Genomic DNA, 26453 nt, shown 5'->3' with positions numbered 1-26453 from the left:
TGTTATTATTTTTGAATTAAACGGTTTGTATTATTAAATACTCTTATTTTATGAAATGCAGCTCTCCATACCTTGTACTTGTTTTCTTTTATATTGATATTTTAGAGAGCTTATTTTTATCGTCTTTAATTAAAATAATATAATAACTTAATTAATTTTTCTTTGTTTCGAGACCGAATCTTTATATCATAGATGCTTTGCGTATATTTGAGTGTGTCACTTTGGAAAATTGAAAGCCAATTGGTCAGTCTTACGTTATGAAAATATATACTGTGTTTTTATTATTGCACATTAATATATATATTTCATCTACCAAACCAATCGTCTTCGTCATCTTTGGGATAATTGTGACCGTGATAATAATGCGCTGGATGCTGCTGATGGATTACAACTACTTCCGAATTTTGAGTGCTTTTAATTAAATTGTAGATCATTAATACGATTGCTAATTGTGCCACCATGATACTTTTTAAAAGTGACATTTTGACAGATGCTATGGCGCCTGGTAAAGAAAGTATCTGAAAAAAAAACTTTTAGATTATATCATGTTATCGTAGATTTTATTATTTTTCTAGCAAATAATATTAAATAAATAATAAACCTGTAAAACAAATGGTGTCATCATCACCATGTATCCGAGTTTCTGTAGAGGATTTTCGGACTTTTTTCTCGAACTCTGGACTTCCGTCTCTAAAAGAGAAAAATGCACTGGATACTTTACTAGGTACTTTTCAGATGTGAGAAAAAAATAAAGCATCACAAATACCTTGTATTAAGTCTTGAATTTTCACATGCACAACGATTTCATCATCTGTCAATAAACATTTGAGTCCCGGAAGGATTTTTAAACTTTGAGTTTCATTAAAACCTATTTGTATGTTATTTAGCTTTTCTTGGGCGTGAATTAACAGTTTTGACGATGTTACCAGCCAAATCATAATATTACAAATAAATAATTTTGTCCCAACCATGTTTTCGAATTTAGAATGGATTTATGTTTATTCTGAAAAAATAAATATCATGCAGCTTTCAGAAAAGATAATTTAATTTTAATTATATTTATAAAAAATATTAACCTGTATAAGTTTTTCAAAGAAAATAAAATTTTATTTTTTAAAAGTTATTTATACTAATACATAATTAGGTTATTATTATTCTATATATATGTATAATAACAATTTCACAACTTACTTTATATTAAAATATATTATCTTGTTAAAACAAATTTTAGATACGATGCACGATTCTCATTCACATCACTTCCACGATTATTATACATTTATATAATGCTATTATTAATTTATTACAACAAGATACTTTACTGTTTTACGATACGCTTATATTAATTAAACAAACATTTCGGTAATGTCTGTGTGTCAAAAAACTTTTTGACAATTTTTATATTTGTTAAAATGTTTCAACGATCTTTCTTATGATTTCTACAATAAAACACGTTGTTCTCGTATTCGTTTACCACGCAGACTGCAGTGCTACGCGAAGCGCAGCAGAGATCTTTTACCTTTTTTGTTCTTCAAGTATCCCACTAGACCGGGAAAACTGGGTCTCGTTTACTAGAGAACGCTATTTACATCAGAAGAAATGTGGATACATTTAGTCAGTGACTCACTACAGTAACCGCTCGCCGGTAAATACATATATCGTTTTTAATAATCTATGGGTAAGATTTTACTAAAGATCGTACTTTCCATATAATTGTCCTAAATTTTCTTATTGTGTTTAAGAATTATAGAATCTTTTTGTGTCAACCTTTTGTTGATCTTAACATCTTAAAAGTTTATTTGTATATATTTTTTATTATATATTATAATTATAATAATCATAATTATTGTATACAATATGTGTACAGTACTAACAAATTTTTTTCTTTGTTTTCCACAATAAATATATATAATTTATAATAAATATTACAATAATTACAATAATTCGAGAATATATTATTACAATGTAACCAATAAATATATCTTTACTGATAACATGTGAGGTATGTGGTTTTAATTCTTAATATATAAATATTATCTAATTCTAAATATATAAATATTTTGTTGTTTTGGTATATGTATAGAAAAATCTGGTTCTCTCTAAATTGCAAATATTTTTTACGCGAGTTCTTATAAACCAAAAATACTTTCTATATCAAACCACTTTTCGATGATTACAGTTTTTAATTCGCCATGCAATAGATAGAACATTGCCTATTTTGAAGATTTAATATGTGGCACATCTCAAATACGTGTGTAAAAATATTATATATATTCTAAATTATCAATAAATTATTAAGAATCAAATGTTTATCGTGTTATATAAAATTGCTACTCGTATTTCTTTTAGAAAAGACCGTCCATAATAATTAATTATTCTCTTTTGCGGTCTTATATTAATAAGTTATGAGATTCCTTTGGTATATTCATAAAAATAATGCTTACATTTACATATGAAACACGCAAAAAAGTCATCGTTATAGCATAAAGTCTAAGTAAGATTTGTTAACTTGATGTGTATTCACATACTTTTCTCAGACAAATTTTATGCAAATAAATGTTTGCAAAAAATAGTCTGCTTAGCAAAAAGTATGTCTGTGATAAAGATTAATTTATAGATATATATTTATCAAATATTAATAAAAATCCAAAGAAAAATTCCGGAATGAAAAAACTATCTAATAAATTATACAAATGATGCAGATTCTATCGAGTACTATTACTTTTCGTTATGGCTTGTGTTAACAAAATCTTCATAATAAAAAAAAAAATCTTTACATATGATTAATCCCTTTCAATAATAGTGATCCGCTGGACCACTCACCGGTACCCAATTCTGATACATTTGTGGGTGAACGTATGGAGAACTAGAGTGAACGTATGGAGAACTAGGAGAACTATTATGAATGTGTAGGTGAATTGGTTGCGATGATGATGTATGCCAGCCGGAATAAAACTTTGCTATAAGAGTGCTGAGTTTAAGTATCAGCAGTATAATACCTGTAAAAAAAGAATATAATACAGATTAAAATAAATTATGTATTTTGTTTATAAAGTAAAAAAAAGCTTTCATAAAAATCAATCTTATCTAATTAAATAGAATAAATGTAAATATTATATAAAATAATTTTTTTATTTTAAAAACAAAAATTAAAATAAAAAATTCTAAAATTATGATTTTGTAATTTTGTAATTAATGATAATAAAGAAGAAGAATGTATTATTTATTATGAATTAATTGAAATAATTTATGATTAATTATACAAACTAACGGAATGAGATTGCGAATCTAATACTTATTCAGATACTGAATCAGAGGAATAAATGGGCCAGCGATATCACCTAATCATGTATGCAGGCTACGCTATCCATAAGATATCACGAATACCGTTATACATTTCTGTGGCTAACACTTTTCACTGCACGAAAGTAATGCTTACCGACGAAAAGTCCCTTTGCTGAGATTGCTGTCAATACCATCAACATTGTCATCATTACTCCCATTTTGTATAACATTGGCATCAACATAAACTGCAATCTTCTAATTTTTCCAAAAGTACGGGCCTTTTCAAATCTCTCAATGCCTATATAATTATATAATATATAATATATAATATTAATAATTAATAATGTTGTATAATATATTTTACATGATAGCGGTATATCAATGAAAATAACGAATTAAAAGTTTAGGGTACATAACATACACATTAATAGATAGTAAAAACTAATACTGTGCTAATATGCATAAATCGCGCGCGCGTTTTAATAAAAAAAAAAACTAATAATAAAATTACATACATATTTATGATATTTTTTTATCGCAAAATAGTCTATTTTACACATTTTAATTTTTCTATTTTACACATATTTTATATATTATATAATAAATGTAAAAAAATTATATCTCACCTTGATCATCTTTGTTTTTGAATCCACTATCTAAGATATCTCGAGAATCTTCAGGATTCAGCGACGATAGTTCCGGAACCAATTCTAGTCTCGTAGTATTGAATCGTACGACTTTGTTATTCTGTCCCGTCGAAAATTTAATATTCGCGGCACTCGTTGCAATTACATTTTTCGCGATTATAACTGCCAATAGCATGCACGCCAGGATCCGGCCAATCGCCTTCATTCTCAGACCGGTTTACCACCATCCGGACTCATCGACACTGACGATCTTTTTTCTTTCGACCGATCTTTTTCGCTCTGTCTTCTCTTGAGCCTCTCGTGTCGGACTACACGAAATACGTGTTATTCGGACCCGTACGGCCAACAGTATGAATCCCTCCAACGATCACCAAGCTGTTTGAACTTGAAAGAGAATCGCCCGCTCACTGCGCATTGACTTTCTGCGCACCTCTTTCGGCTGCTTTGGTGTCGATTTTATGAGCGCTTTATAGAATTTAAAAAACGTCGACCTGCATTGTAATGTCAGAAGGCGTTCTCTTAACATTGCCTATTTTTTTATAATAAAATTTTATAATAACGCTGATCTGTAATTATTCGGGAATATTTTAAATGTCGTGAGAGATATTTTTCATCGCAGAATAGTATTTCTCTATTTTACACATATTTTCTTATTATATAATAAATGTAAAAAAATTATATTCCACCTTGATCATTTTTATTTTTGAATCCAGGATATCTCGAGAATTTTCAGGACTCAGCGACGATAGTTCCGGAACCAATTCTAGTCTCGTAGTATTGAATCGTATGACTTTGTTATTCTGTCCCGTCGAAAATTTAATATGCGCGGTGATAATTGTTAATGTAAAACACTTAGAATTTAATTAATTTCCATTGTTCATATTATTTTTATCTAAGCAATATTACATTTTGATAAAAAAATAATTTTTAGGAATGACCTGCTCTCTTTTATTTTTTACATCAGTGCCACGGTTATCGTGCAACGACCAATCACGTACGATCATCACCTAGAAAAGGAATAATTGCACGCCAGGAATGTTTATAGTGGGAGAGCATTGCTTTACAATTTTCTAATGGAATTTACCACATTTTTGTGATTTTTACACACATTTTAGAAATATTTTACAACTTTAGAATCCATTATCCATCGCGAAAAATAAAGATATAATTTTTAATTTTATTTAAGTATTTCTATTCTCACATATATTGTAAGGTAAATTCCTAAATGTAATATTAACGTGCATTCATATGTGCAATACTATTATAAATAACTGCAGAAATAATGGCTTATACCTTATTCAATAATGCATGCTTTCAATTTAGAAATTGCTCAGTGACCTCATAACGAGATAATATGAGGAATATTGTGCTTAATAAAATTCATTAACGGTCTAACGTCAGTAAGTGGCTCAAAGAATGGTCATGGTCATGGTCATGGTCAATGATTGACGTCATAGATTGCCTCAATACATTTACTACTACTAAATAAAGAGAAATTTTTTTACTTTCAATTAGTTACGTTATTTTATCGTATTATTGGTAAGTTAAATTGCAAAATGAAAAAATCAAATTTATTATTACAGAAATTACAACAAATTCATATTTTTTCTTTACACAGAAGAAAATATAAATTTTATAGAAATAGAAATTAAAGACAAAAGTCTTGATAAAAAATTATTAATAAAAATATAACCAATTATACAAGACAATCGTATTTGGAATAATAAAATCGTCTTGAACATTGTGGACGCACCGTAAGCAAGTAGACGATAAAGCAAGAAATGCAATACAGGTTTATTGCATCGTCTTTGCACAGTGAATCCAGTACTTGGAAGGAGTTAAGAGAGGGAAAAAGTAGGGAGCATCGTGCCAACCATCTTGGAAAATAAAGATCTTGGTAAAAATGCATTGCTCTCCGCTCTCCTACCACCTCCACTAGGATTCCCCTTCTTCCTGGCCATTCCTTCCAGTCTCGATTCCTTCAAGGACTAAAAATTCAACCCTTTATACCAACAAGCAGGGAAAACTGGCGAATAAAACTATATTATATATAAACCTGAAACCTGGTTTATTTATACGATACATCCAAATCTACAGATTTTCAATCTCCATTTATCTATTTAAAGACTAATTTGTTAGATATTCACATATAGTTAATGAATTTATTTTTTTTTATATATGAATCGATCATAGCTTCTCATTTAGTTTTGAAAAATATCAGAGATTAAGATTTTTTATTTATCAATAAAAATGTTTTCTTTATCAATACAGGCAATATTAAAAATATATCATTACAATATAAACGTCTGCAACAAGAAGACTTTTTATCTTTTTTAATTTTTTTAATAACAATAATAATAATAATTTATACTTTTGTTAATATTTGATTGGACTTTAATTCTATATAAACAAAATCTATATATTTTATTGGCCCATATATATAAGTCAATCTTTGCATTATAAAAATACACATGCTGGATGGTTAGCTCTACATATATATATATATATATATATATATATATATATATATATATATATATACACGAGACACGCTTCTTATTTTCTTCTCTGCAAATATCACTCTTTCGTTTTCTATTATGTTAAGTATGTTCCCATCATTTAAATTACTTAATTGTCAAGTGATCTGAGATAAACTTAAAATAAACTTTCTCAGATTTGCGACAGATAATTCATATCGTAAATACTGCTTACGATAATGCTTACACAATTTATTTGCGCTACGGAAATTGCATGTTTGAATAAATCGAGCGATCGATGCATTCCATTGCCATTTCCGCGCAGGAAACACAACCGGTCAGCGATAGCGAACTCGTCCGCTGCGTGAAGCTCGTTACCCCGCAACCCCGAAGAAGTACGTAGAGGGGCACCGCAAAAATGGAAATGCCAGGTTGTTATTCATCCACAGGTTTGCTTCTTCGTCCGTGAGTTAACCGGTGGTCTCAGTGCTGCTGTGCTTTAGGAGATGGTATGTGTATCACCATGCGTGTAGCATGGCTGACCATGGACCGGCTCCGAAGTGACCGAGACATTCGCCTCTCAACCGCGACCATGAGAGCACTCAACTCTCGACGCCCACGGTCAACGAGCATCCATCGACTCGTGCCTTGTACGACTCTTTGTTTTCTTCTTCTGCTTTGTGTCCTTCACGATGTACGAGCGCGGAGTGTTCCTCACGATGACGGCGACGTCATCGCGGATCAAGTGCACGGGAAGATTTCGGAACCTCTCGTGAAGGTGAGTGACCCTGAGCCTGACGACGCGGAGAACGCGGATCAAGCGCAAAGAAAGAGCTTGATAGAGACAGAAGGATACGATAGCGATGATAAAGATGTTAGTGACGAAGGAAGAAAAAACCCGGCGATAGAGATACTCAATGACGATCCTGACAAGATCCAGGTCGAAGCTGCTGGTGATGAAGGTAGCGTGGCGAAGAAGCGGCGGAGAAACGACGTGAGCCTTCCTGGTAAGTCTGTATTGCAGGATAAAGACGAAAATGTGCAAAAAGATGAGGGAATTCGACGATTCGATGCTCAGATCGAGTCTGACGATATTGAGGAACCGGGCCAACGAAAGATTTTCGACATTATTGAGGATGTCCCCGATTCGCAAAGAGAGGTCGTTGAGCACGAAAAGCAATTAATCAACGCCAAGCAAGCGCATGCGGACGTGAAAAATGTGGACGCAAAACCTAGTGATAAAGATGGAGCGGGGCAGGAAGAAAAAAAGTCTGCAGAGATTTCCTTCGACGTTCGAGAAAACTTGGAAAACGTGAGTTTAGAACAGATAGAGAGACTGGATCTAAATAAAGAAGAGACGGAACAAATCGAAAATTTAGCGAAGCATAATCAAGATGAAGCACGAATCGAGAATGTTGATGACGTAAATGAGGAAATACGTAATGATCTGCGAAGCTTGAAACTTGTCCACGCGAATGAAAGTGAAAGGACTCAAGAAGAGCACGTTGCCGATGAGACTCCAAATAATGAAAATATCGGTGTCAAAGATCTCAATCCGAATAGAGAGGATAGGCATTTAGCTAGCAGCTCGACTAAGTCCAAGTACAAGAGTTCAACTGTTTACTTGAATGCTGAAGAAGGCAATTCACCTGGTCGAGAGCAAGAATCGATTGTGAACGGTCAGATAAAAAAATTGATATCCATACGAGATGATGCTCTCGAATCGGTCGATAATAACACGAAACAATCGAAAAAGGTTGACCAAGAAAGTCTTCTTTCGGAGAAATTGATCGAGATTGATGTTGCTGCCGCCGAAAAAGATGAAGAGATTCGCAATCAACGCAGTGAATTAAAAGATAATCTTGATAGATTTGATATTAATCAATTATCTGTGACAACAGATGAGGCCCCTAATCGCCTTCAAAAATGGAAGACTCAAGCTACGCTGCTTCAGGAACAAATAAAAAATGGAACATTTTTTCAATATTTAAAGGAACAAGCGACCGAAGTGTTTTCTGACATTCCGAAATTCACAGAAAATCAATTGCTAGAAACCTTGAAGAATATAGAGCTGTCGCGAAAATCGCCGTCGAATGAGACGTATCTTGCCAATTTAAACGCGACTGAACTAAGCAAGAATCAATTGGAAATAATAAAATGTGCTGAACAGTTGATAGAAATGAAACAGCGACAGTCTTTTGTAACGAACATGGCACAGTGCATTCGCAGTCTCAGTGTTATAAATTGCATGCGCATTTTTGTCTGGCCCATTGTACTTGACAATCTTCCGGAATCAGTCAGTTATTCTTTAAACAATTTACCGATCGAGATAAACTTGATCGACTTGTTTCAGGGTAACAGAACAAAATCTGCGAGATCGGAGAGCAGCGTTCATCGTCCGAGGCTGTTAACGCCGGAGTCCGTTGTCTTTAGCATCCTGAGCGGTGCTCTGGAATCGAAAGCCACTTATGATCAGGCGCCAACCTTCATTGATCCGAAGAACGAGACTTTAAGGAGACTTCTCACTATCGGTCAGCTTCAGATTCTTCAGATGGCCGAAAAACTGCTACCTGGTGAAATACGCCGCGAATACTCTGACCGGATGTTCTCATGCGTGCGCAGGTTCGAGTACTTTAGCTGCGTCAAGTACTTTGCTTGGCCGATGGTAAAGCAATATTATCCGACCCTACCGGCTTTCCCAGACTATCAGACTTGGTATCCATCCATAGCATTGTACCCGCAATATCCCATTGTTTCGTTTCCAAGTTTCGTAGAATCTTCGGGCGAACTTCCGGAAGTCGTAGATGCCGATGCCACGAGAATGCGGAAACCTAAACCCGAAACTATAATTATCAATATTCTTCAGAACACTCTGAAGGAGCATGCAAAGGCACCACTTCCTTCTGTCATTCACAACACCGATTCTTATGTTGCTATACTTTCTCCAGAACAATTATTATCGATTCAGATGGCCGAACAACTTCTTCCTATTTCATATCGACCAGAATTTATTCAGAAAACTATGAAATGTATTCAGGAATTAAATTATGTAACATGTATCAGATATTCGACGTGGCCAACGATCAAGCAATCATATCCCTTTCTACCGGATATTTCCGGTGTGATTCCGAACTGGACGTGGCCCAGTTTTCTGCCGAATTTACCCGACTTTTCCTCGTTTACATTGGGATTAGGTGGCGAAGAAAGTACAAGTGAACCATCGCAATCCGGTTCTACTCCAGAATCACCTAGTCGCTTTCCCACGATCTTGTTACGTCAAGAAGAAATGTCTTTCAAAGCATCCAGTGAATTAGAAAACAAAGTCACAGAGATTTTAACAGAAGTACGTAATTCTCTGAGAAGAATACCGGAAAATTCACATCTAATTGTCAACAGAAACATAATTTTGACGACTATTACCGAGAAGCAGATTAACATACTAAAATTAGCGGAAAGTATTGTACCGCCCCCGGCACGATCTCCTCTCGTCGCACAAGTTATATCTTGTCTTCAGACAAATAATGCATTTATCAACTGCACGAAGTACGTAATTTGGCCTACAGTTGCTCTTTATGTTCCTAACTTACCAGAATTTCCCAACGTACCGCCTAAGCAACAACCGCCGAAACAAGAAAATCAAACATTGAAGGACAAGAACACTTTGCATCCAAATATCAAAAATCAACAAGAATGGGATAAAACGCAAGACGAAGCGAATTCTAATGTGAAGATTATTTCCAGAACCAAATTTCCGCAAAGTAACAGTCCTGTGATAAGCGTGACTGGTACTCGATTTGTGCCGATATTCACAGAACATCCCGAATCAGTGATACTCAACATTCTCAGATCAATTCAGCTGTCATCGCCAAATGTGCGAGATGATCACGTTGCTAGGTTTACGAGTACGCTGCGCTTGACCAACCTCCTTAACGATCGACAGCTGAATATTGTTAATGCAACAGAGGGTTTGTTACCAGATGCAGCTCGTCCCGGCTTTGTCGATCGGATGAGAGAGTGTATTAGCCAGAATAATTTTTTGACATGTTCAAGGAATGTATTATGGCCCGCTCTGACAGAATATTTCCCTAGGCTGCCCAGCTTCCCGAATTTCGGAACGTATCCTCAAACGACCAAATCCATCTCACCGCAGAATCTAACTGATTCATCACCATTTTCGGAGACTGATGTCAAGGTTGGCCAGCACGGAGATGCTACCGTTACCATCACTGATACCAGATTCTATCCCGTTTTCTCGGAACATCCGGAAGGTGTAATTTTGAAAATTCTCAAGGCCGTACAGAACTCCACACCGGGCGTTTTATATCCCATGATTACTTCGAAATCACCGGAAACGATGAGCTATTTTACGGAACAGCAGGCTAACATCATTCATGTCGCGGAAAGCCTGCTGCCGGAATCAGTGAGAACAGTTTTTGTAGAGCGAGTAGTCAATTGCGTTCGAGAAAATTCATTTCTCGATTGCACGCGAGACATAACTTGGCCAACCATAGCTCAATTCTTCCCAAGGCTACCGAATTTTCCTGATTTTAGAAGTCAAAACATTCCGAGGACAAAATTCGATTCATCGTCAATTCTGCTACGTGCTTATTCAGAGAACGCATTCAATGAAAATACGGCAAAGATTACCGTCGACGTGATCGAAGATAAAATAGAAAATATATTGAAAGAATTGTTGAACAAGGATTCGACGTTCCGTTTAGAAGGTTCTTATTTGGATATCAATAATCCTATAATAAACGATCTTTTGACTGCTCGTGAAATGAATATCGTCAGATTAACAGAAAAAGCAATACCGGACTCAATACGTCCCGTATATATAACTAACATGCTGGAATGTATGAGAAGCAATAACTTTATAACTTGTACTCAGCAAATCACTTGGCCAACTTTGAAACAATTTTCACAGGCTGTTCCGAACTTTGAAGAGTTGTTCGGTCAGCTTCAAATTCCCGGAGCGAGTCAAATTCCCGGTGTCAGTCAGATTCCAGGCATAAGTCAACTTCCTGGTGCGGGTCAGTTCCCCGGTATAGGTCAACTTCCTGGTGCGGGTCAGATCCCCGGTATAGGTCAATTTCCTGGCGCGAGTCAGATCCCGGGTGTTCCGGGAAATTTTTTCGCTGAAAGCCCTAGCTTACCTCAATTTCCCTCTCAAATCCCTATGATACCAGGACTTCCAACTGGCATTCCTCAGTTTCCAGGATTTCCTAACTTTGGCGGTATAAATTTACCGCCGCAGTTTACAATCTTGTCAGATATGCCGCAGGAACCGAAGTCGCAGGAACAGACGACGGTACTTCAATCGACAGTCGCAGATGATCAGAAAACGAACCAGATAAGTGGCATATCGAGGACTGCGAACACTCCGTCAGTAGGTGAATCAGTCTTCTCCGTTAAATACGTACTAACTTCTCTTCTCGGTTTTCAGTTTTTATCAATCTTTGATTTTTTATTTTTCAGGCGAACAAGGAATCGTTCCTGGATATCTTGGACAACCTTCGGATATCCTCATAGATATAACTAAAGAAAAAATCCACTTATCTGACATTGAAGAACAACAAGATTCATTGTCGAAATCTGTTTCTACGGACTCATCGTTTAAGAAACATGAAAGAAAGCGAAGAAACTCCGATCAATTATTAAATTCTTATTACGATATCGACGAAGAAATTGAACCTACCTCGGAAATGATAAATACCACGTTCCCAAACATCACGGAAACTGAATTTCTTCAACTTCTAATTAATATTTCGAATTTCAAGAAAATTTTAAAAAACACACCTGCCGAGAATCCGAAGAAATCTGAATATTTCGTGGATACTTTAAATTCTACCATCAAGAATTCTCTGACTGCCGATCAGTACGAGATATTAAAATTGGTAGAAGATTTTAACGAGCACACAGCGAATCGGGGTTTCATGTCGCAAGTAGCTCAATGCTTACTCAGCTTAAGTTTCATCAGATGCGTAGGTATTTTTGTTTGGCCTATGATTGTCAATACTGTGCCATCTTTGCTCGGTTTACCGCAATTACCATCACTGCCCTCTCTGCCTGGTCTTGGCTTTCTTGGAAGATCGACAGAAACCGAAGTAGAAAGTTTCTTCGGGATGTCTACGAGCAATTTTGAGAAAGAACTGCTAATGAGAAAAGAATCCATGGAAAATATTCTTCTTGACTGGTACAAGAAAGCGATGGAGGAGAAATTCCAGACGAATCTAGGTTTTCTGACGATTAAAGGCTATGGGAATGGCGAAGTGGGCATAAGCCTCAGCGGATTCCGCGAGGGTAGAGCTACGAAGATCAAGGACAACAAGAATTTGCCAAGTATACTGACAATTATTAGTGACATCATGGAGGAAGTACTGGATCAACGACCGGACAATGAAAGAATTAAAAAAGAGAAGGAAAAGAGAGAGAGAAGCCTGGATGACGTGCAGGAGACAGACTTTCAATTTTTGAAAGACAGCGATGAGTACGCGGACATCAAGCGGTCCATAAATGACGATCAGATAATCACCATGTTTCTGGATAAAATTAAAGCCAATGCGACAGATTTTGCCGACGGTGATGTCGCTCAATTCCTCAACACGGAAGATGCTTACAATGCTTTTAGCGAACTCTTTGGAACCCGCTTGAACGAGAAGTTTGCGAATAGATTAAAGATTTTTACCGAGGAACATCTGAAAAAAAATAATCCTGAGGACCATGTAACGGAATTAAGTGCAGAAGAACTAAAGGTGATACCTTTAAAAGAAGAAGAGTCTCATAATGTTGAAAAGGAGTCTACGGAGAGTCATGAAGAACGCAAAAGAGAACATCGTGCGAAAAACGAATTCTTCAGATCATTGTTGGATAAATATTCGGATAAGATTATAAAGAAACTGGATGTTCCTATGGAGGAAATCGAAGATTCAGATAACGAAAATAAGGTCACTTCCTCCGAGTCGTTCCTTGATAGGAATACGCATTCGGAATTGAGAATCCACTTGCCACGTTTGCGAGAGGACATTATGTCCAGGAAAATGACAAGTGCGGTGATACATCTCGGAAGAACGTTGAAGATGAAGATGAACAGTATGATGCCTGGAATCGGTTTAATAATATCCTTTATCATTCAAACAGCCTTGGCTCATGCGAGAGCGGCCGCCTCTATGGCTGGAATGATTAGCAACATGGCTCTTGCATCGGCTGTGTTCGGTATGCTTCGACAGAATTTATTCGGATCGGAAAATCCAAAAATTAAATATGTCTACGACAATGATAAAACTGGTCCGGGTATTACTTGGCCACACCATCATAAGTTCTATCGTCATGGAAAATAGTATTGATTCGCTTAATCAAATTTGCTTATCCTGTTTTTGTAAACTATATTAAAATCTTGTACTAAATATCTCGTTAAGAATATAATTATTAATTATATTGACGCAACTGTTATCCTCAAAGTCTAAATCAAATCGAATTTTATATTGACTTAGCTTTAACATTCACATTAAGATGGCAAAATAGTTTTGAGATAATAATATGATTTTTAGTTTAATGCGATTTTTGCGTTAATAAATGTTTGCATATTATTTCCTGAAATCAAAATCAGATAATAAAGACGAAGTCCAATTAGACAAAATTTTATATACATAATTTTGTTCGCAAATTTTGTAGACATAAAATTTTATATTTTATACGTTTAATGTGTCTCATAAATTGTCGATAATTTCATTCATCTTATATATACATAATACGGGCTTCATATTAATTAGAATACATGTTCTTTACAGTTAGAATATAAATAATTTAGAATCTGAAGAAACGGTATTTTTTTCCTATAAATGATTGTGGAAACAATTCCTCGCAAATTAATTGTGAAATAGGAAAAACACACGCCATTTCACAGGAAGTATTTATTTCATTGTCATGGGGTTTTACGGTGGAGGGTGACACTTCTTTATATTTTCTTAAAGATCATATAACAAGTACGGCATTAAAAATCATGCGATTATACTGCAGAATAAATATTACTGTTAGCATAGATTTTAAAACCTGCTCTTCAATTATGTTATTTGACTGAAAATAAATGGAGTGTATCTATTTTGTACAATTGCTATTGTCCCTCTCCGCACACACATCATAATTATTAATTAATTAATAAGTTACTTTAGTTAAAATTATATATATATTTTTAATTACATTTACAAAGTTTTGCGAAATTTCTGCTCTTATAAATTCTCTAAACTAAAAAAAGGAGAACGTAGATATTTATAGTATTTACAGAAAGAAAAGATAGAAAGATATTTATAGTATTTACAGAAAGAAAAGATAGAAGATTTATTTGATTAAGAAATAAAAATAATAAAATGATATAAATATATAATAAAATTCTGCATGTATACCTGCATCGATACGGAAATACTGGCGCTACAACTTTCAAGAGCCTTGAGAAAGCCAGCTTTGAATGGTCAGGAATAGACTCGAGATTATTCTGAACTACCACACCGAAGGTTTTCTTCGTGCATTTCTTCTTTCTTTTAATTTTTTTTACCAGTTCTACGCGTTGCATGCGGCAATAGATGCACTGGGATGCAAACAAGAGCACGAAGGGAAACGGAGTCACGATCACACATGATTATTGGAACGTTGAATTAATATAAAAGCAAAATAATATTATTTTAGAATACTATAATGGTTTAATTTTCGACATTTGTGTCTCGGCAATTATTTATTTCAAGTAATTATTTTACATATTTTATTAATAATTGATTAGTATCAATTTCTTAATGGGACATAAAGCCCTGCAAACAATTTTATGTAGAATTGCATAGTTGCAATTGATCTATCTGTATGTATATCTTTATTCTAAATAAAGCAAAAAAAATTAAAAATGCGTATTATCAAAATGCTTCTGACATGCAATACATTGATTTATATATATTACTATAATGATGTATAAATGTGAATACAAAATTCATTGCAAAACAAGAATATCTTTAATCAATCATAAGTGGCAAAACGGAAGGTATTGCGTCTTCTTGAACTTTTGATTCATTTTCTTCTATAATTTCAGTTTTTGATTCGATTTCTGTTGAATAAATTAATTCATTCAAGTAGTACCTGTAATAAGTAATCAATATTTATGTTATAGAAAAATTTTCAATCTTTTGTTGTATTGTTGTATTGTTTTTGCTAAATAATACATATACCATTCATGAGCATGCTGGCAATCAATATTTTCTTCGTCCGTGCAAATCCGTTGTTTCTGATCAAACACTTTATTGTTAGAACAAATCACTGGAAATCCGTCACCGGAATTTTCGCAAACATGAAATATCTTACAGTTGTAATCAATATCAGCATAAAAACCGATTGGCATACCCTCACAGGTAAAACGAAAAGATAGATTGCCGAAGATATCGCTCTGTTCACTCGATATCTCTTCGTAGGTTTCCAAACGATTTCTGTCCTATATATAATACAATCCGTAAGTTTTAATCGCAAAACGATAAAATTTATTACAAATATTTCTTGAGCAACATTTAAGAAATTTAAATTCTTACAAAATAGCCCAAAGGGAATTGATTTGTCACCTTTGTACCTATGTAATGAAAAATATATAAAACGAAACTTCTCAGGCTTAAACAAATATTATATAAATTTATACAATTAATTTTCACTCACTTAATAATAAGTTTAGTGTAAATATAAAATAATTCATCATGTGTATATTTTTAAAACAGCACAAATTTTTTACTTTTTAATGCTAAATTTATGACTAGTATTGCGAACACTATTACCGGATTACTCGATGGATAACTGACTGCATCGCGAGCTCTTTATTTGAAACTACAGAACTCGAAGAGCTCAATGACCTTAATAACCGTGTAATTTCTGAAAAGATCTCTCATTCTTCTCATTAGCGTTTAAACGACGCTTAACTATCATATCCTGTTGGGTTGATGAATATTTTTAGAAAATACAAAGAGTACTTTTTTGAAAATATAAATATCTATATAATTTCAAAGAGAGCTTAAAAATATTTTAACAAATTAAAAAAAAGAAAAAAATAGCGAATAACATTTTCAACAAAAAAATTTTGGTTGAAATTTTCTGACATAAAAAAGATAATTTTTTATGAAGAAAATAATCTTTCCGATTGAAAATATGTTATTTAAATTTATCTGTTCACCAACAGATGTCAGCTTCATGCTATAAATCGTTTGATTCAGTATTGCCAGGCAACTATCCAAAGGTACTTTCACTATAGCACCAACCAATCCTAAGCAAATGCCGTTCGATATGACAAACTTTTAAATGAGATTTTGAATTGTATCGAATATCGTATATATAATAAATGTACATATATATATATATATCAAAATTATGCAATAATTTTTTTCATTTATTAAGTTTAATACTTAATTTAAAAAAGTCGAAAAGTTAAAAGAGAGAAAAAAAGAGCAGTTTAAATAGCTCAAGGAAATTTATAAAATTTACATTAATTTTTTGTGTTTAATAATCTTTATCATTTTCAATTTCTTTATTAGAAATATTTCATTATAAGAAAGTCGAAATTATAAATAAATTTATATTTCTTAAATTATTTATAAAGACGATAGAATTTGGTGTATTTTTCATAGTTATGCTTTTAATAGCAAATTTAAAAGATTAATTAAAATGCAGTTAATTAGGCATGACCTTCCGAGATACGGTCGTATTTTATCAAAATCGCATTCGGCAAGTCGGTAGCAAAAGGTAGGATGTCTACGAAAGGACAGCAGGTATCAACTGCCAATGAGAGAGGCCTTACTTCTCAGGCTGCCTTTCTCTTTGCCTGCGAGCCTCGGCTCAGTTTTCACGACAGCTTCATTCGGGAACCACATACAGAATGTCCTGAAGATACGCGGCCAAAACACTCGTGTGTATTTTTTTCTATTCTTCTCTTCCTCTCTCATTCTTTCTGTTCCTCTACGGTGAAAGAAAAAAAATAAACCGTTCACCGGCGAACATGTAACCTTGAAGATATCAGCAGTGCATTTAAAAAAAAAGACGAGTTTCGCATTTGTTAGGATTCTCGGAGAAAGTGCAATAAGGTAACGCCTGCGCATGACATATTTTTGTGACAACTAATAAACTTGTTCCTATTATCTTAAAATTATTTAAAAATTATTTAAAATTTTTTAAATTATTTAAAAAATTTGGATAAAATATTATTATTTCTTAGAAATCTCGCAATTTGTCGACTGACAATGATCAAATATGCCCTTCACATCTTATTATTGATGGGAAACGGTCAATTAAGTGGCTTATTAACTTTGCTATATTTTTAAATACAATGCTGTGCTAACTCCATGACGTTTTCAGTTGAGTGTCCACGTGTGTTTTTAGGCGCGTCAGTTCTCCGCTTCTCACCGGACGGTGACTTTAATGCGTGTGCAAAACGTTATGTTTCTGCACTTATTATTTAAAATAACTGTCTAACTAAATCATCTGCGCAATTCTTGTTACTTTATTATTTATTTATGATAATTTAAATTTTATAATTATTTTTTACATTTCTTATGCAAATAAATAAAATTAAATTGTTAGATAGTTTATTCATTATATTTATTATTCAATGTAACACATTTTAATTTTTAAACTAATTTTGTAATATTGTTTGCCTGTTTTACAAACAACTTAATTTTGTGAATTTCTTTATTTTTATGTTTAAGATTTCTTTTTCGATTTATTTTTATTGTAGAAATGATACGTATTCTTTCCTAGAAATAAATCTTATATGTTTTAAAAAAATATGTATTATACTGCAGATATTGTGTATCCGCAAGGACGACTGGTAAAATGAAAATAATCTCAGCTGCTACGTCAAAGAGATATATAGGAAAGTGTAGTCTTTTGGTTTCTCATGTAATAAAATTTAATTATAATAATATGATAATACTTCTTCAGATAGTCGTGCATTTTTTTTACGTAAGTTGACTACCCTCGTTACGCTAACACAATAGCTCTTAATTGACAGACATTCAGAAAGTAGAGCGTGGCACAAGCTCTTTTTCTCTGCTGTTGTTTTTTCCGCTTTCGAGAAACGGAAACTCGTCTTCGTCTCACGTTCTTAGATCTATCTTTATTATTAGTGATTTTCCATCAAGTTTCTAAATATTATGATATTGACAGATAAATAAAGAATACCCATTCGACTTTTTATTCAGATACATGCGATAACAAATATTGAGTGTTACCAGTGTTTTACGTCACTTGCTTTACGATTTATATCGTTTATTTTTCTTACCTCCAACTTTTCTTTGATACAAATTTAAAATCACGAGAGACAAGCGTGATTCGGTCCAGTGGCTAGTTCCTTTGCGTTTACGAGGGAAAGAGATCAATTGAAATAAGTGAAAGGCGCATGTGTTTTCTCAATAATATTACTTTGCCTATAAAGATTATCATTTCATGATCTCTTAGATCCGTAAATTTGTGTAATAACGCTAATACTTAACATAAGCTTTGCATAATTCCTTAAGTATACTTTTACTCAGCGTATATCTTTTCTGAGATAAAAACAATGTGTGAATCTCTCTTATAAATATAATGTAGATGTTACTGTGTTTTCTAAATACAATATATGTATCATGCACGTAGGTATATTATATCGCGAGCATTGCATAAATGTTGCTTAAACTAGATCACGGTGCCTTTCTTTTTACCTTCTTGCTCGCTGAATTACTAGGGCTTATAATAAGGCATAGTTCTCTATTTCTCAGATCGGTGGATCCCACAATTACTTTAATTGCATGCTACCGTTAATTGCGAGAACTTTACTACGGTGATCTCGATTAATAGACTGAGCTATATCGAAAGTATAAGTTGACAATCCTTAATTCTCTATAGTACTATGCAATAGTTAATTAATGATAAAACCATGAACGCAAATATTCCATAAAGAGGAAAGTATAAATTCACTCGAAGTATTCAACGAGAGTAAATAATTGAAAGAATGATGCATAACAATTACATCCAGATAATATAATTAATAAATAATGATGACGAATAGATTTTTTCCATGGTCAGATAATCTTTTCAAATCCACCCACTGTCGATCAGCATAAAGGCCAGACGATGATCTTCGAAAGAAGGACGGTTATTATACAGAGATTGTATTTGCTAATCGTCGAGAAGTTTCGAAAGAAAAAACGATCGCTTTGCAATAACTGCAGCGTAGCGTCGTTGCATGTAATCGTTGATTTTCTATCGAAATTTCATGCACGGTTACGCTGGTGGCTTCACGGATTTCTTCCTCGCGTCGCGAACAGTATATACAGTGAAAACGAATAATTCGTCTAATTGCGTTAACATTTCCGGGTGGACAAATGTCGCTTTCGTAATCCCCTGTTGCAAGGCGCGCAATATATCGGGCAAAAAAATCATTTGATGCACAGGCTAAATGTCTGTACGATAGTTTATAATTTGCGACGTAACAAAAACGTGATCGTGCAGCTGGAGCGCTTTCCTTCGCTAGGATCGCGTGATATTACCATCGGTACGTGGCGGACGAATTAATTACGGTTGAATAATGAATCGGCGAAATTAGCACGTCATCCATGAGGTGTCTCGATTTCTCATGTCGCCTTATCCCGCGATGCGTAGATCACGCGCCGACGATGCGTAGGACGCAACGTCGATGACCTGAAAAGAACGGAGACTCTTCTTCAAGGACGCTTTTGGGCTATCGTGATGATCTTAGCGGTTAGTCACCTTCGCGCCTCGCATATCGAGAGAATCACGGGATCTCGGCAGCTCGCGTGGGATAATAAGCGGTGAGATCAGATCGTGAATTGAGCGACCGATGTAATCGCCTTTTACTTAAAAACAGGCAAACGGAGACAAAGAACTTTGAAAGCGCGATTTAATGATTCGTCGATTTACAAAGGATTTAGCGAAGAAGCAGTTTGCGAGTTTGAAAAAAAACTTTATTTACTTAAACACATGTATCATATAAGCTGCGTGGTTATCGGCGTATCGATCTATTGCGTACGCGATTAACTAAAGAAGCTCACGTAGCGAAAACTTTTCCACTTTTCACACATTACATCATGGTGTGACTAATCGAAACATTCGTCCTAAATGTAAAGATATTGCTTGTAGATTCTCTATAAGACAGGAAGAAAGATATCGTTATTAATCTTATATAAGCAATATGATGCAGACGTAACAAAAGATTCGAGCGTAATTTTGTTAATTTATGCTACAGAGAAAATATAATATAGCTTTTATATAAATATAATTTCCACTATACATCTGTACATAATTGTTAATATAATTATAATTACAAAATATAATTATGAAAGAGTTAGATAAAATCTTTTGTCTTTATATCTCTTGCGTAGGTGAAATGTTATCGCCATTACTGTTACTGGGCATGGCCCTGTCCGTAATAGGCGGCTACGTGCCACCCGGGCCGAGATTCGGATGTCCCAAGGACCCGATTTACATTTATCCCTGCACTTGTCTTCGGGGTAGCGACAGGGGTTTATATATCCATTGCGAGAATACGAATCTGGCTAGTCTCAGCATCGTCTTCACGAATCTGGGGAATGAGGGCATGCCGATCGAGGAACTGGTTCTATATAAATGTAACATAGGTGAGCTATCGAGATTTAATTTTGTGTCGCGAAAAAAACACGCCCGATGATTCTCATATCGTAGAAAACGACATAAAACGAAATAAAATCGGGTTAATTAATTTACTTATACGATTCCATAGTACGATTTTATGGACCCGCCCTATATCCGTTGGATGTACGAGTGTTGAAATTTATCGATACGCCGCTGAGATTGATCGAAGAGCACAGCTTTCTCGGTGTGAACAGGACTCTTCAGGAGCTTCATGTGATAAATAGTAATCTAGAGAAATTTCCATACGAAGCACTGCAAGTCCTCGGTAATCTCAGCCTGTTGAGCATCGCCGGTCACCGGATGTCTACTTTGCCAGGGAATAGTTTCAGTGAAAGCGCGGTGGCTGCGAAGTTGGAAAAATTGGAGATTAGTAACGGTATTTAATTGCGGTTTCATCTTAAAGTATCATCAATAGAAAATATAATTTTCCATATCAATTTTAGCAGAGTTTAAAGACAATATAAATCTGTAAGCTCTGAATTGTTGTATGACGTTGCAAATATAAAGAGATGTACTTTGCAACAAATGTCAGTTTTTGTATCTGTTTAATTATAAAATATTTATATAATTATAATTAATTATAACTCTTGACAGACTGTACCATACTTTTCAGGTACGCTATCTTCTTTGCCCGCTGAAGCACTGACACCGCTCAAGAAGCTAAAAACGCTTGATTTTCACGGCAATAAGATAAAAGACCTCAAGAGAAATCAGTTTAAAGGTCTAAGAGATACCGAGTTTCTGGATCTCTCTCACAATTTGATTGACAAATTGGACACATCTCATTTGGCAGATCTCGTCAAGATGGGATGGTGCAACATGTCGCATAATGTTATCGCCGACTTGAAGAGGTTGACAAGCTTGACAATAACAATAATTATGATCTCTACGACATGAAATATCTAAGAGTGTTTTCGTTTTAGAGGTACCTTTGCCCGAAATTCCGTCTTGAAGGTCCTGAATCTGAGCCACAATAAAATCAGAAAATTGGATTCCAATACTTTCCGCGGCATGCGTTTTCTCAGGCGATTATATCTGAGTGATAATCAAATCAACGACATCGGCCGTGGAACCTTCAGTTCCGTTACAAGGATCGGTACCATCGATCTTTCTCGAAATTTCATCAAAAAGATCGACTTCCAAATGTTCAATCAGTTACAGTTTGCTGAGGTATGTGTACATTATTGCTCGAAAAATTGCATTTATACATTTTCACACACAGTTATACACTCTCTTCAATAATATGCCCATAATTTTAGCTTTTAGACGTTTCCGAGAATTTTGTGACAATTGTGGAGAAATTGGCGTTCAAAGATATCTATTTGGCAAAAGTGAACTTGTCTCATAATGAGATTTCAAAGATCGAATCAGGTGCCTTTGAGAATTGTGTGAATATTACATCACTGGATCTCAGTCACAACAAACTCGAGAATATCTCGAAGTATTCTTTCGATAGCGCGTCGTATGCCATGGACTTCCAACTCAGTTATAATCTATTTACGTCTCTCAATCAAGTGAGTGTATTTCTTTAAATGCAAATAATTGGACGATTTTCATATCTCTTCATCCAGACATATTTATTTATTAGATCTAATTTTGTAAAAAACATATTTTTTCGCAGATTCCATTACACAATATGACGGGATTGAAAGTGTTAAACGTTTCTCACAATTTGATACACTCCATTCCACGACAGACCTTTCCTAAGCTGTACGAGCTTCACACGATCGATGTCTCGTACAACAATCTATCTGAGATTTACAATGCCGTATTTCAAACGCTCTTCAGTCTGCGGTTTTTGAATCTGTCGCATAATTCTCTTGAGAAGATAAAACCGTCGACTTTCGGACAGTTACCGACGCTTCTAGAACTCGATATGAGTTTTAATCAATTAAACGACATCTCGCGAGGAAGTCTTACTCGACTGGCCAGCTGCAGGTGCATCATCGCACGTTAATAAATTTCAAGAATGTTTCTACATATAATAAATACGTATTAAATTTTAGGAGTTTGACGGTGAGAAACAATCGTCTGACCAAGATTTTTCAACTACCAATTTCTCTAAGTCATTTGGACTTTTCGGAGAATCTGCTGGAAGAGATCCCAAGCACCGATGTGTGGCCTGCCATGAACGCGCTGCTCTCGCTGGATCTTTCGCGGAATCAGCTGGGTGATAATTTACAAGAGGGGAGTTTCGAAAACTTGCTGACCTTGAGGATATTAAATCTGCAAGCGAACAACATCACAAAGCCGCCCTGGCAAGCGCTAAGTAGTCTAAGCAGTTTGCAATATCTTTATTTACAAGTAAGGCAAAAAAAAATTTTATAGAAAATTTCTTTTAAATACAAATAATTTTGTAAATTTTCTAATCGACGAAATATTGCAGGATAATTACATGACCAAACTAGAGAAAGCCGCCTTCGGTCATTTGCCGATAGTGTTCAAACTTAATTTAGCGAATAATAAGATAAACAATATAACGAGTCGCACATTCGAGGGTCTATTGCAGCTGTTGACACTGAATTTAACAAACAATAACATCAGCCACATACCAAACGGTGCGTTTCAGGGTCTGGTATCTTTGAGAACTCTCGATCTATCTCACAATAGATTGGAGAAACTAGACAACAAGACGCACGGATTGCTCGATGATTGTTTATCCTTGGAGAGAATTAATCTTAGTCACAACAAGATTTCGTTTATCACTCGGAAAACTCTGCCAAATGATCCTTGGATCCCTTATAGGCTAAAAGAAGTCGACTTATCTTATAACACAATGCCGGTTGTGACTTTTGACCTCATCGCCGGTGCCAAGAAGATTCAATACTTAAATTTTTCTCACAACAATATTAATGAGATTAGGAGATGTGAGTAATAAATTGACAATATCGTTTTTAATAATGTCGACGATTAATCGGACGATAGAAATGTGACGTTTCAGCGTTTCACATTTTTCGCTGAAGATTGTCGTTTATTAGAGAACTGCTCTGTTTTAGATGTAATCGGGAATTTAACGGCTTTGAAGACTTTAGATCTGTCGCACAACGACATAAACGATATCTCTGAGCGAGATATTTTTTTACCGCCGTTAAATTTAACCAACTTACATTTAAGCAACAATCATCTAAGCTATGTGCCTCTCGATAAAATTTTACCGCTTCCAAACTTAAAAATTCTGGCCTTGGAAAACAACGAGATCGGAGTTTTTGATGAAAGATTTATGAAGATCGTCAAGAACGGGACGGTGCTCAGATATTTTGGTAAAAGATTAAATAATTAAATTTAACAAAGCAGAAACTTGTAAATTACGTGACTAATTAATACATAATTTAATAGTAGGAATTATTATTACATTAAAATGTTTCTTATTAAAATAAATCTATTACATTAGGGAATCCCATGCATTGTGATTGTCACGCGCGGCCGTTAAAGAGATGGCTCAATACTCAAACGCAGCTTCCGACAGAATGGTCGAACGTGATATGCGAGAGTCCAAATTATCTCGCGAACAAACCTATCTCAGAAATAACTGAGGATCTCATGGGCTGTGACGAGAGAGACATTCAAGAAAAACCTGAATTCGATATCACACCCGATGTGAAATATCGAAGTATCGACTAGTACGTTATTTTAGCCAAATATATTTTATTGACATTTATCTAATATTTTTTTGACAGATAATTTTTCAAGAACTGTAAATTATATGATTTTCTTTAGCAATAATGAGGACAATAGTTGGAAAGCGACGTGGTACGTGACGTCGCGCGAGGACATCGGTGACTTTTACGTGGTGGTTCGAGAATCTGGCAGCAGCAAATCCATGATCGAGAAAGATGTCATTTACAGCGAACGTTCCTTCAGGATCCACGATCTGACTGAATCGAACACCAAATATGAGCTCTGCGTGCTCGCACGCGATTCCGAGGGAAATGTCAAGCATTATAGAAACTCGCAGTGTCAGATCTTGAATCAGCATAATTCTAGCTCGTCCATTAGTTTCAGGACGAGTTTGTACTTCGTGATAATCGTTGCTTCCTTTTGCATCTTTATGTGAAATTTTATTAATATGACAAAAATAATACTCGCGTAACATTTAGGAAGATATTTTATATTCATCAAAGACAGTAAAGTACATGATAAAATATCTTTACTCGTATTTATCGCTAGCTTAAAATTCTCAATTCTTTTGCTATTTTAAACTGTTATCGTACATTTTACGTACGCGTTGAAACGGAAAGCGATATGATTGTGAAGTAAATTAATATATATATATATGTATATCGTGGATTGTACATAAATTGTATTGTATCTCGTTCAAAGATAGGGACGTTGAACGTCATGTATTTATTTTTGTAAAATATACATATTATTCAAGTCATATTTTGCTGTTTTTTAATCAAGATTCGATACATAAAAAAAAGCGTGCGTAATAGCTGAGATTCGTGCCAATAATTTATGATTGTTAAACGAGGAAAAAAACTAGTCAATCAACGAACGATACGTCTTAATAAGGATTGGCTAATCCCACGAGATTAATTCGCCATCGCGTGGTCTAGCCATTTCTGTCCCGCGACTAATAAAGCGTTCTCGCGACGTGCTGAAAAAGTTCTCAAGGAAGTCAGCAGCCACCCGAGCTACGCGTAGTAAGATTATTTCATTAGCCTGTGAAGGCTGTAATTAGTATCCACGATTAAGCGCAGAGTGTTCCGTCGCACTGAAAAAAAAAAAAAAAAAGGAAGAGGGAGAGTTCTTTAATGAGGCCGAGAAACAGTGGAAGTTGTTGTTTCCGCAAAAGGGCATGCCATTATCGTGGATTTATTAGCGTCATCGGAGATATGGCGATTACATTCTCGGAGGTTTTTCGTTTCATTTCGTCAATTATTTGCATTTCATTAATGCCGTCGCGCGATAGTAATTATCGATTACCCCTGCGTGGCCATGATATTCCCGAGAAAGGAAGAGACAATACTCGCGCGAGTGGCGATCCGTCGAAGTCTCCGGCGGATTAACGGGAATTTAAATTGCACGGCGTGTTTGATTAATATTGCTTCGGTCGAATATACCGGAAAAAACAATAAACTGTATACACGCCGCCGCTTGCCGGACGTTCTGCTCGGCCGGCTGCCCCTCTTGATCGAGATTAACGCTGGTTTAATGCTTAATTAACGAAGTATTCTTTGGCACAAAGCACCTTCATTAAAGATGTGATTTTTTGATAATAATAGATATTTGTTTCTTTTTTTTCTTTTAAATTATCTTATCTTTTTTTTTGATTTATTATATATTTACTAGAAAAAATATAAATTTTATAAATTATATAGATATTTGTTTCTTTTTTTACTTTTTTGAAATTAACTTTTTTTGA

At 34.7% G+C, this 26453-nt stretch overlaps 5 protein-coding genes across 6 annotated transcripts; 2 read left to right on the top strand and 3 right to left on the bottom strand.

Annotated features, from left to right (window-relative positions):
• Positions 1 to 197: 197 nt before the first annotated feature.
• Positions 198 to 1873, bottom strand: LOC140666084 (uncharacterized). The gene is made up of 4 exons (XM_072892856.1): positions 1192 to 1873; positions 767 to 1003; positions 602 to 690; positions 198 to 518 (listed from the first exon to the last, which is right to left on the bottom strand). The coding sequence occupies exons 2-4, from the start codon at positions 969 to 971 to the stop codon at positions 306 to 308; spliced, it is 507 nt and encodes a 168-aa protein (XP_072748957.1). The 5' UTR covers positions 972 to 1003; positions 1192 to 1873; the 3' UTR covers positions 198 to 305.
• A 790-nt stretch (positions 1874 to 2663) lies between these two features.
• On the bottom strand, positions 2664 to 4267 carry LOC140666083 (uncharacterized). Its single transcript, XM_072892855.1, has 3 exons — positions 3912 to 4267; positions 3440 to 3583; positions 2664 to 2999 (listed from the first exon to the last, which is right to left on the bottom strand). The coding sequence occupies exons 1-3, from the start codon at positions 4135 to 4137 to the stop codon at positions 2794 to 2796; spliced, it is 576 nt and encodes a 191-aa protein (XP_072748956.1). The 5' UTR covers positions 4138 to 4267; the 3' UTR covers positions 2664 to 2793.
• Positions 4268 to 6403: 2136 nt separating this feature from the next.
• LOC140665865 (uncharacterized) lies at positions 6404 to 14458 on the top strand. Its single transcript, XM_072892442.1, is given in 4 exon segments — positions 6404 to 6413; positions 6803 to 6897; positions 6900 to 11802; positions 11888 to 14458. Coding segments are annotated over 4 exon segments (6870 nt in total). The 3' UTR covers positions 13750 to 14458.
• A 947-nt stretch (positions 14459 to 15405) lies between these two features.
• On the bottom strand, positions 15406 to 16222 carry LOC140666414 (uncharacterized). Its single transcript, XM_072893579.1, has 4 exons — positions 16094 to 16222; positions 15973 to 16010; positions 15619 to 15878; positions 15406 to 15529 (listed from the first exon to the last, which is right to left on the bottom strand). Exons 1-4 carry the CDS (start codon positions 16131 to 16133, stop codon positions 15406 to 15408), a joined length of 462 nt encoding a protein of 153 aa, XP_072749680.1. The 5' UTR covers positions 16134 to 16222.
• A 1054-nt stretch (positions 16223 to 17276) lies between these two features.
• On the top strand, positions 17277 to 25349 carry Conv (insulin like growth factor binding protein acid labile subunit convoluted). Of its 2 annotated transcripts, none has more exons than XM_072893070.1 (12): positions 17277 to 17505; positions 20800 to 21054; positions 21177 to 21464; positions 21702 to 21939; positions 22012 to 22258; positions 22348 to 22602; positions 22710 to 23026; positions 23095 to 23392; positions 23475 to 23955; positions 24085 to 24348; positions 24480 to 24708; positions 24806 to 25349. In XM_072893070.1, exons 2-12 carry the CDS (start codon positions 20805 to 20807, stop codon positions 25140 to 25142), a joined length of 3204 nt encoding a protein of 1067 aa, XP_072749171.1. In that variant the 5' UTR covers positions 17277 to 17505; positions 20800 to 20804; the 3' UTR covers positions 25143 to 25349. The 2 variants fall into 2 exon arrangements, with proteins under 2 accessions (XP_072749171.1, XP_072749172.1); XM_072893071.1 differs by having other exon boundaries at positions 17282 to 17330.
• The last annotated feature ends 1104 nt before the right edge of the window (positions 25350 to 26453 follow it).

The sequence above is a fragment of the Anoplolepis gracilipes genome, chromosome 5 (genome assembly GCF_047496725.1).
Source record: "Anoplolepis gracilipes chromosome 5, ASM4749672v1, whole genome shotgun sequence".
Lineage (NCBI taxonomy): Eukaryota > Metazoa > Arthropoda > Insecta > Hymenoptera > Formicidae > Anoplolepis > Anoplolepis gracilipes.
Note: the sequence above shows the minus strand (reverse complement) of the source record. Positions and strands in the feature narration are given on the sequence as shown.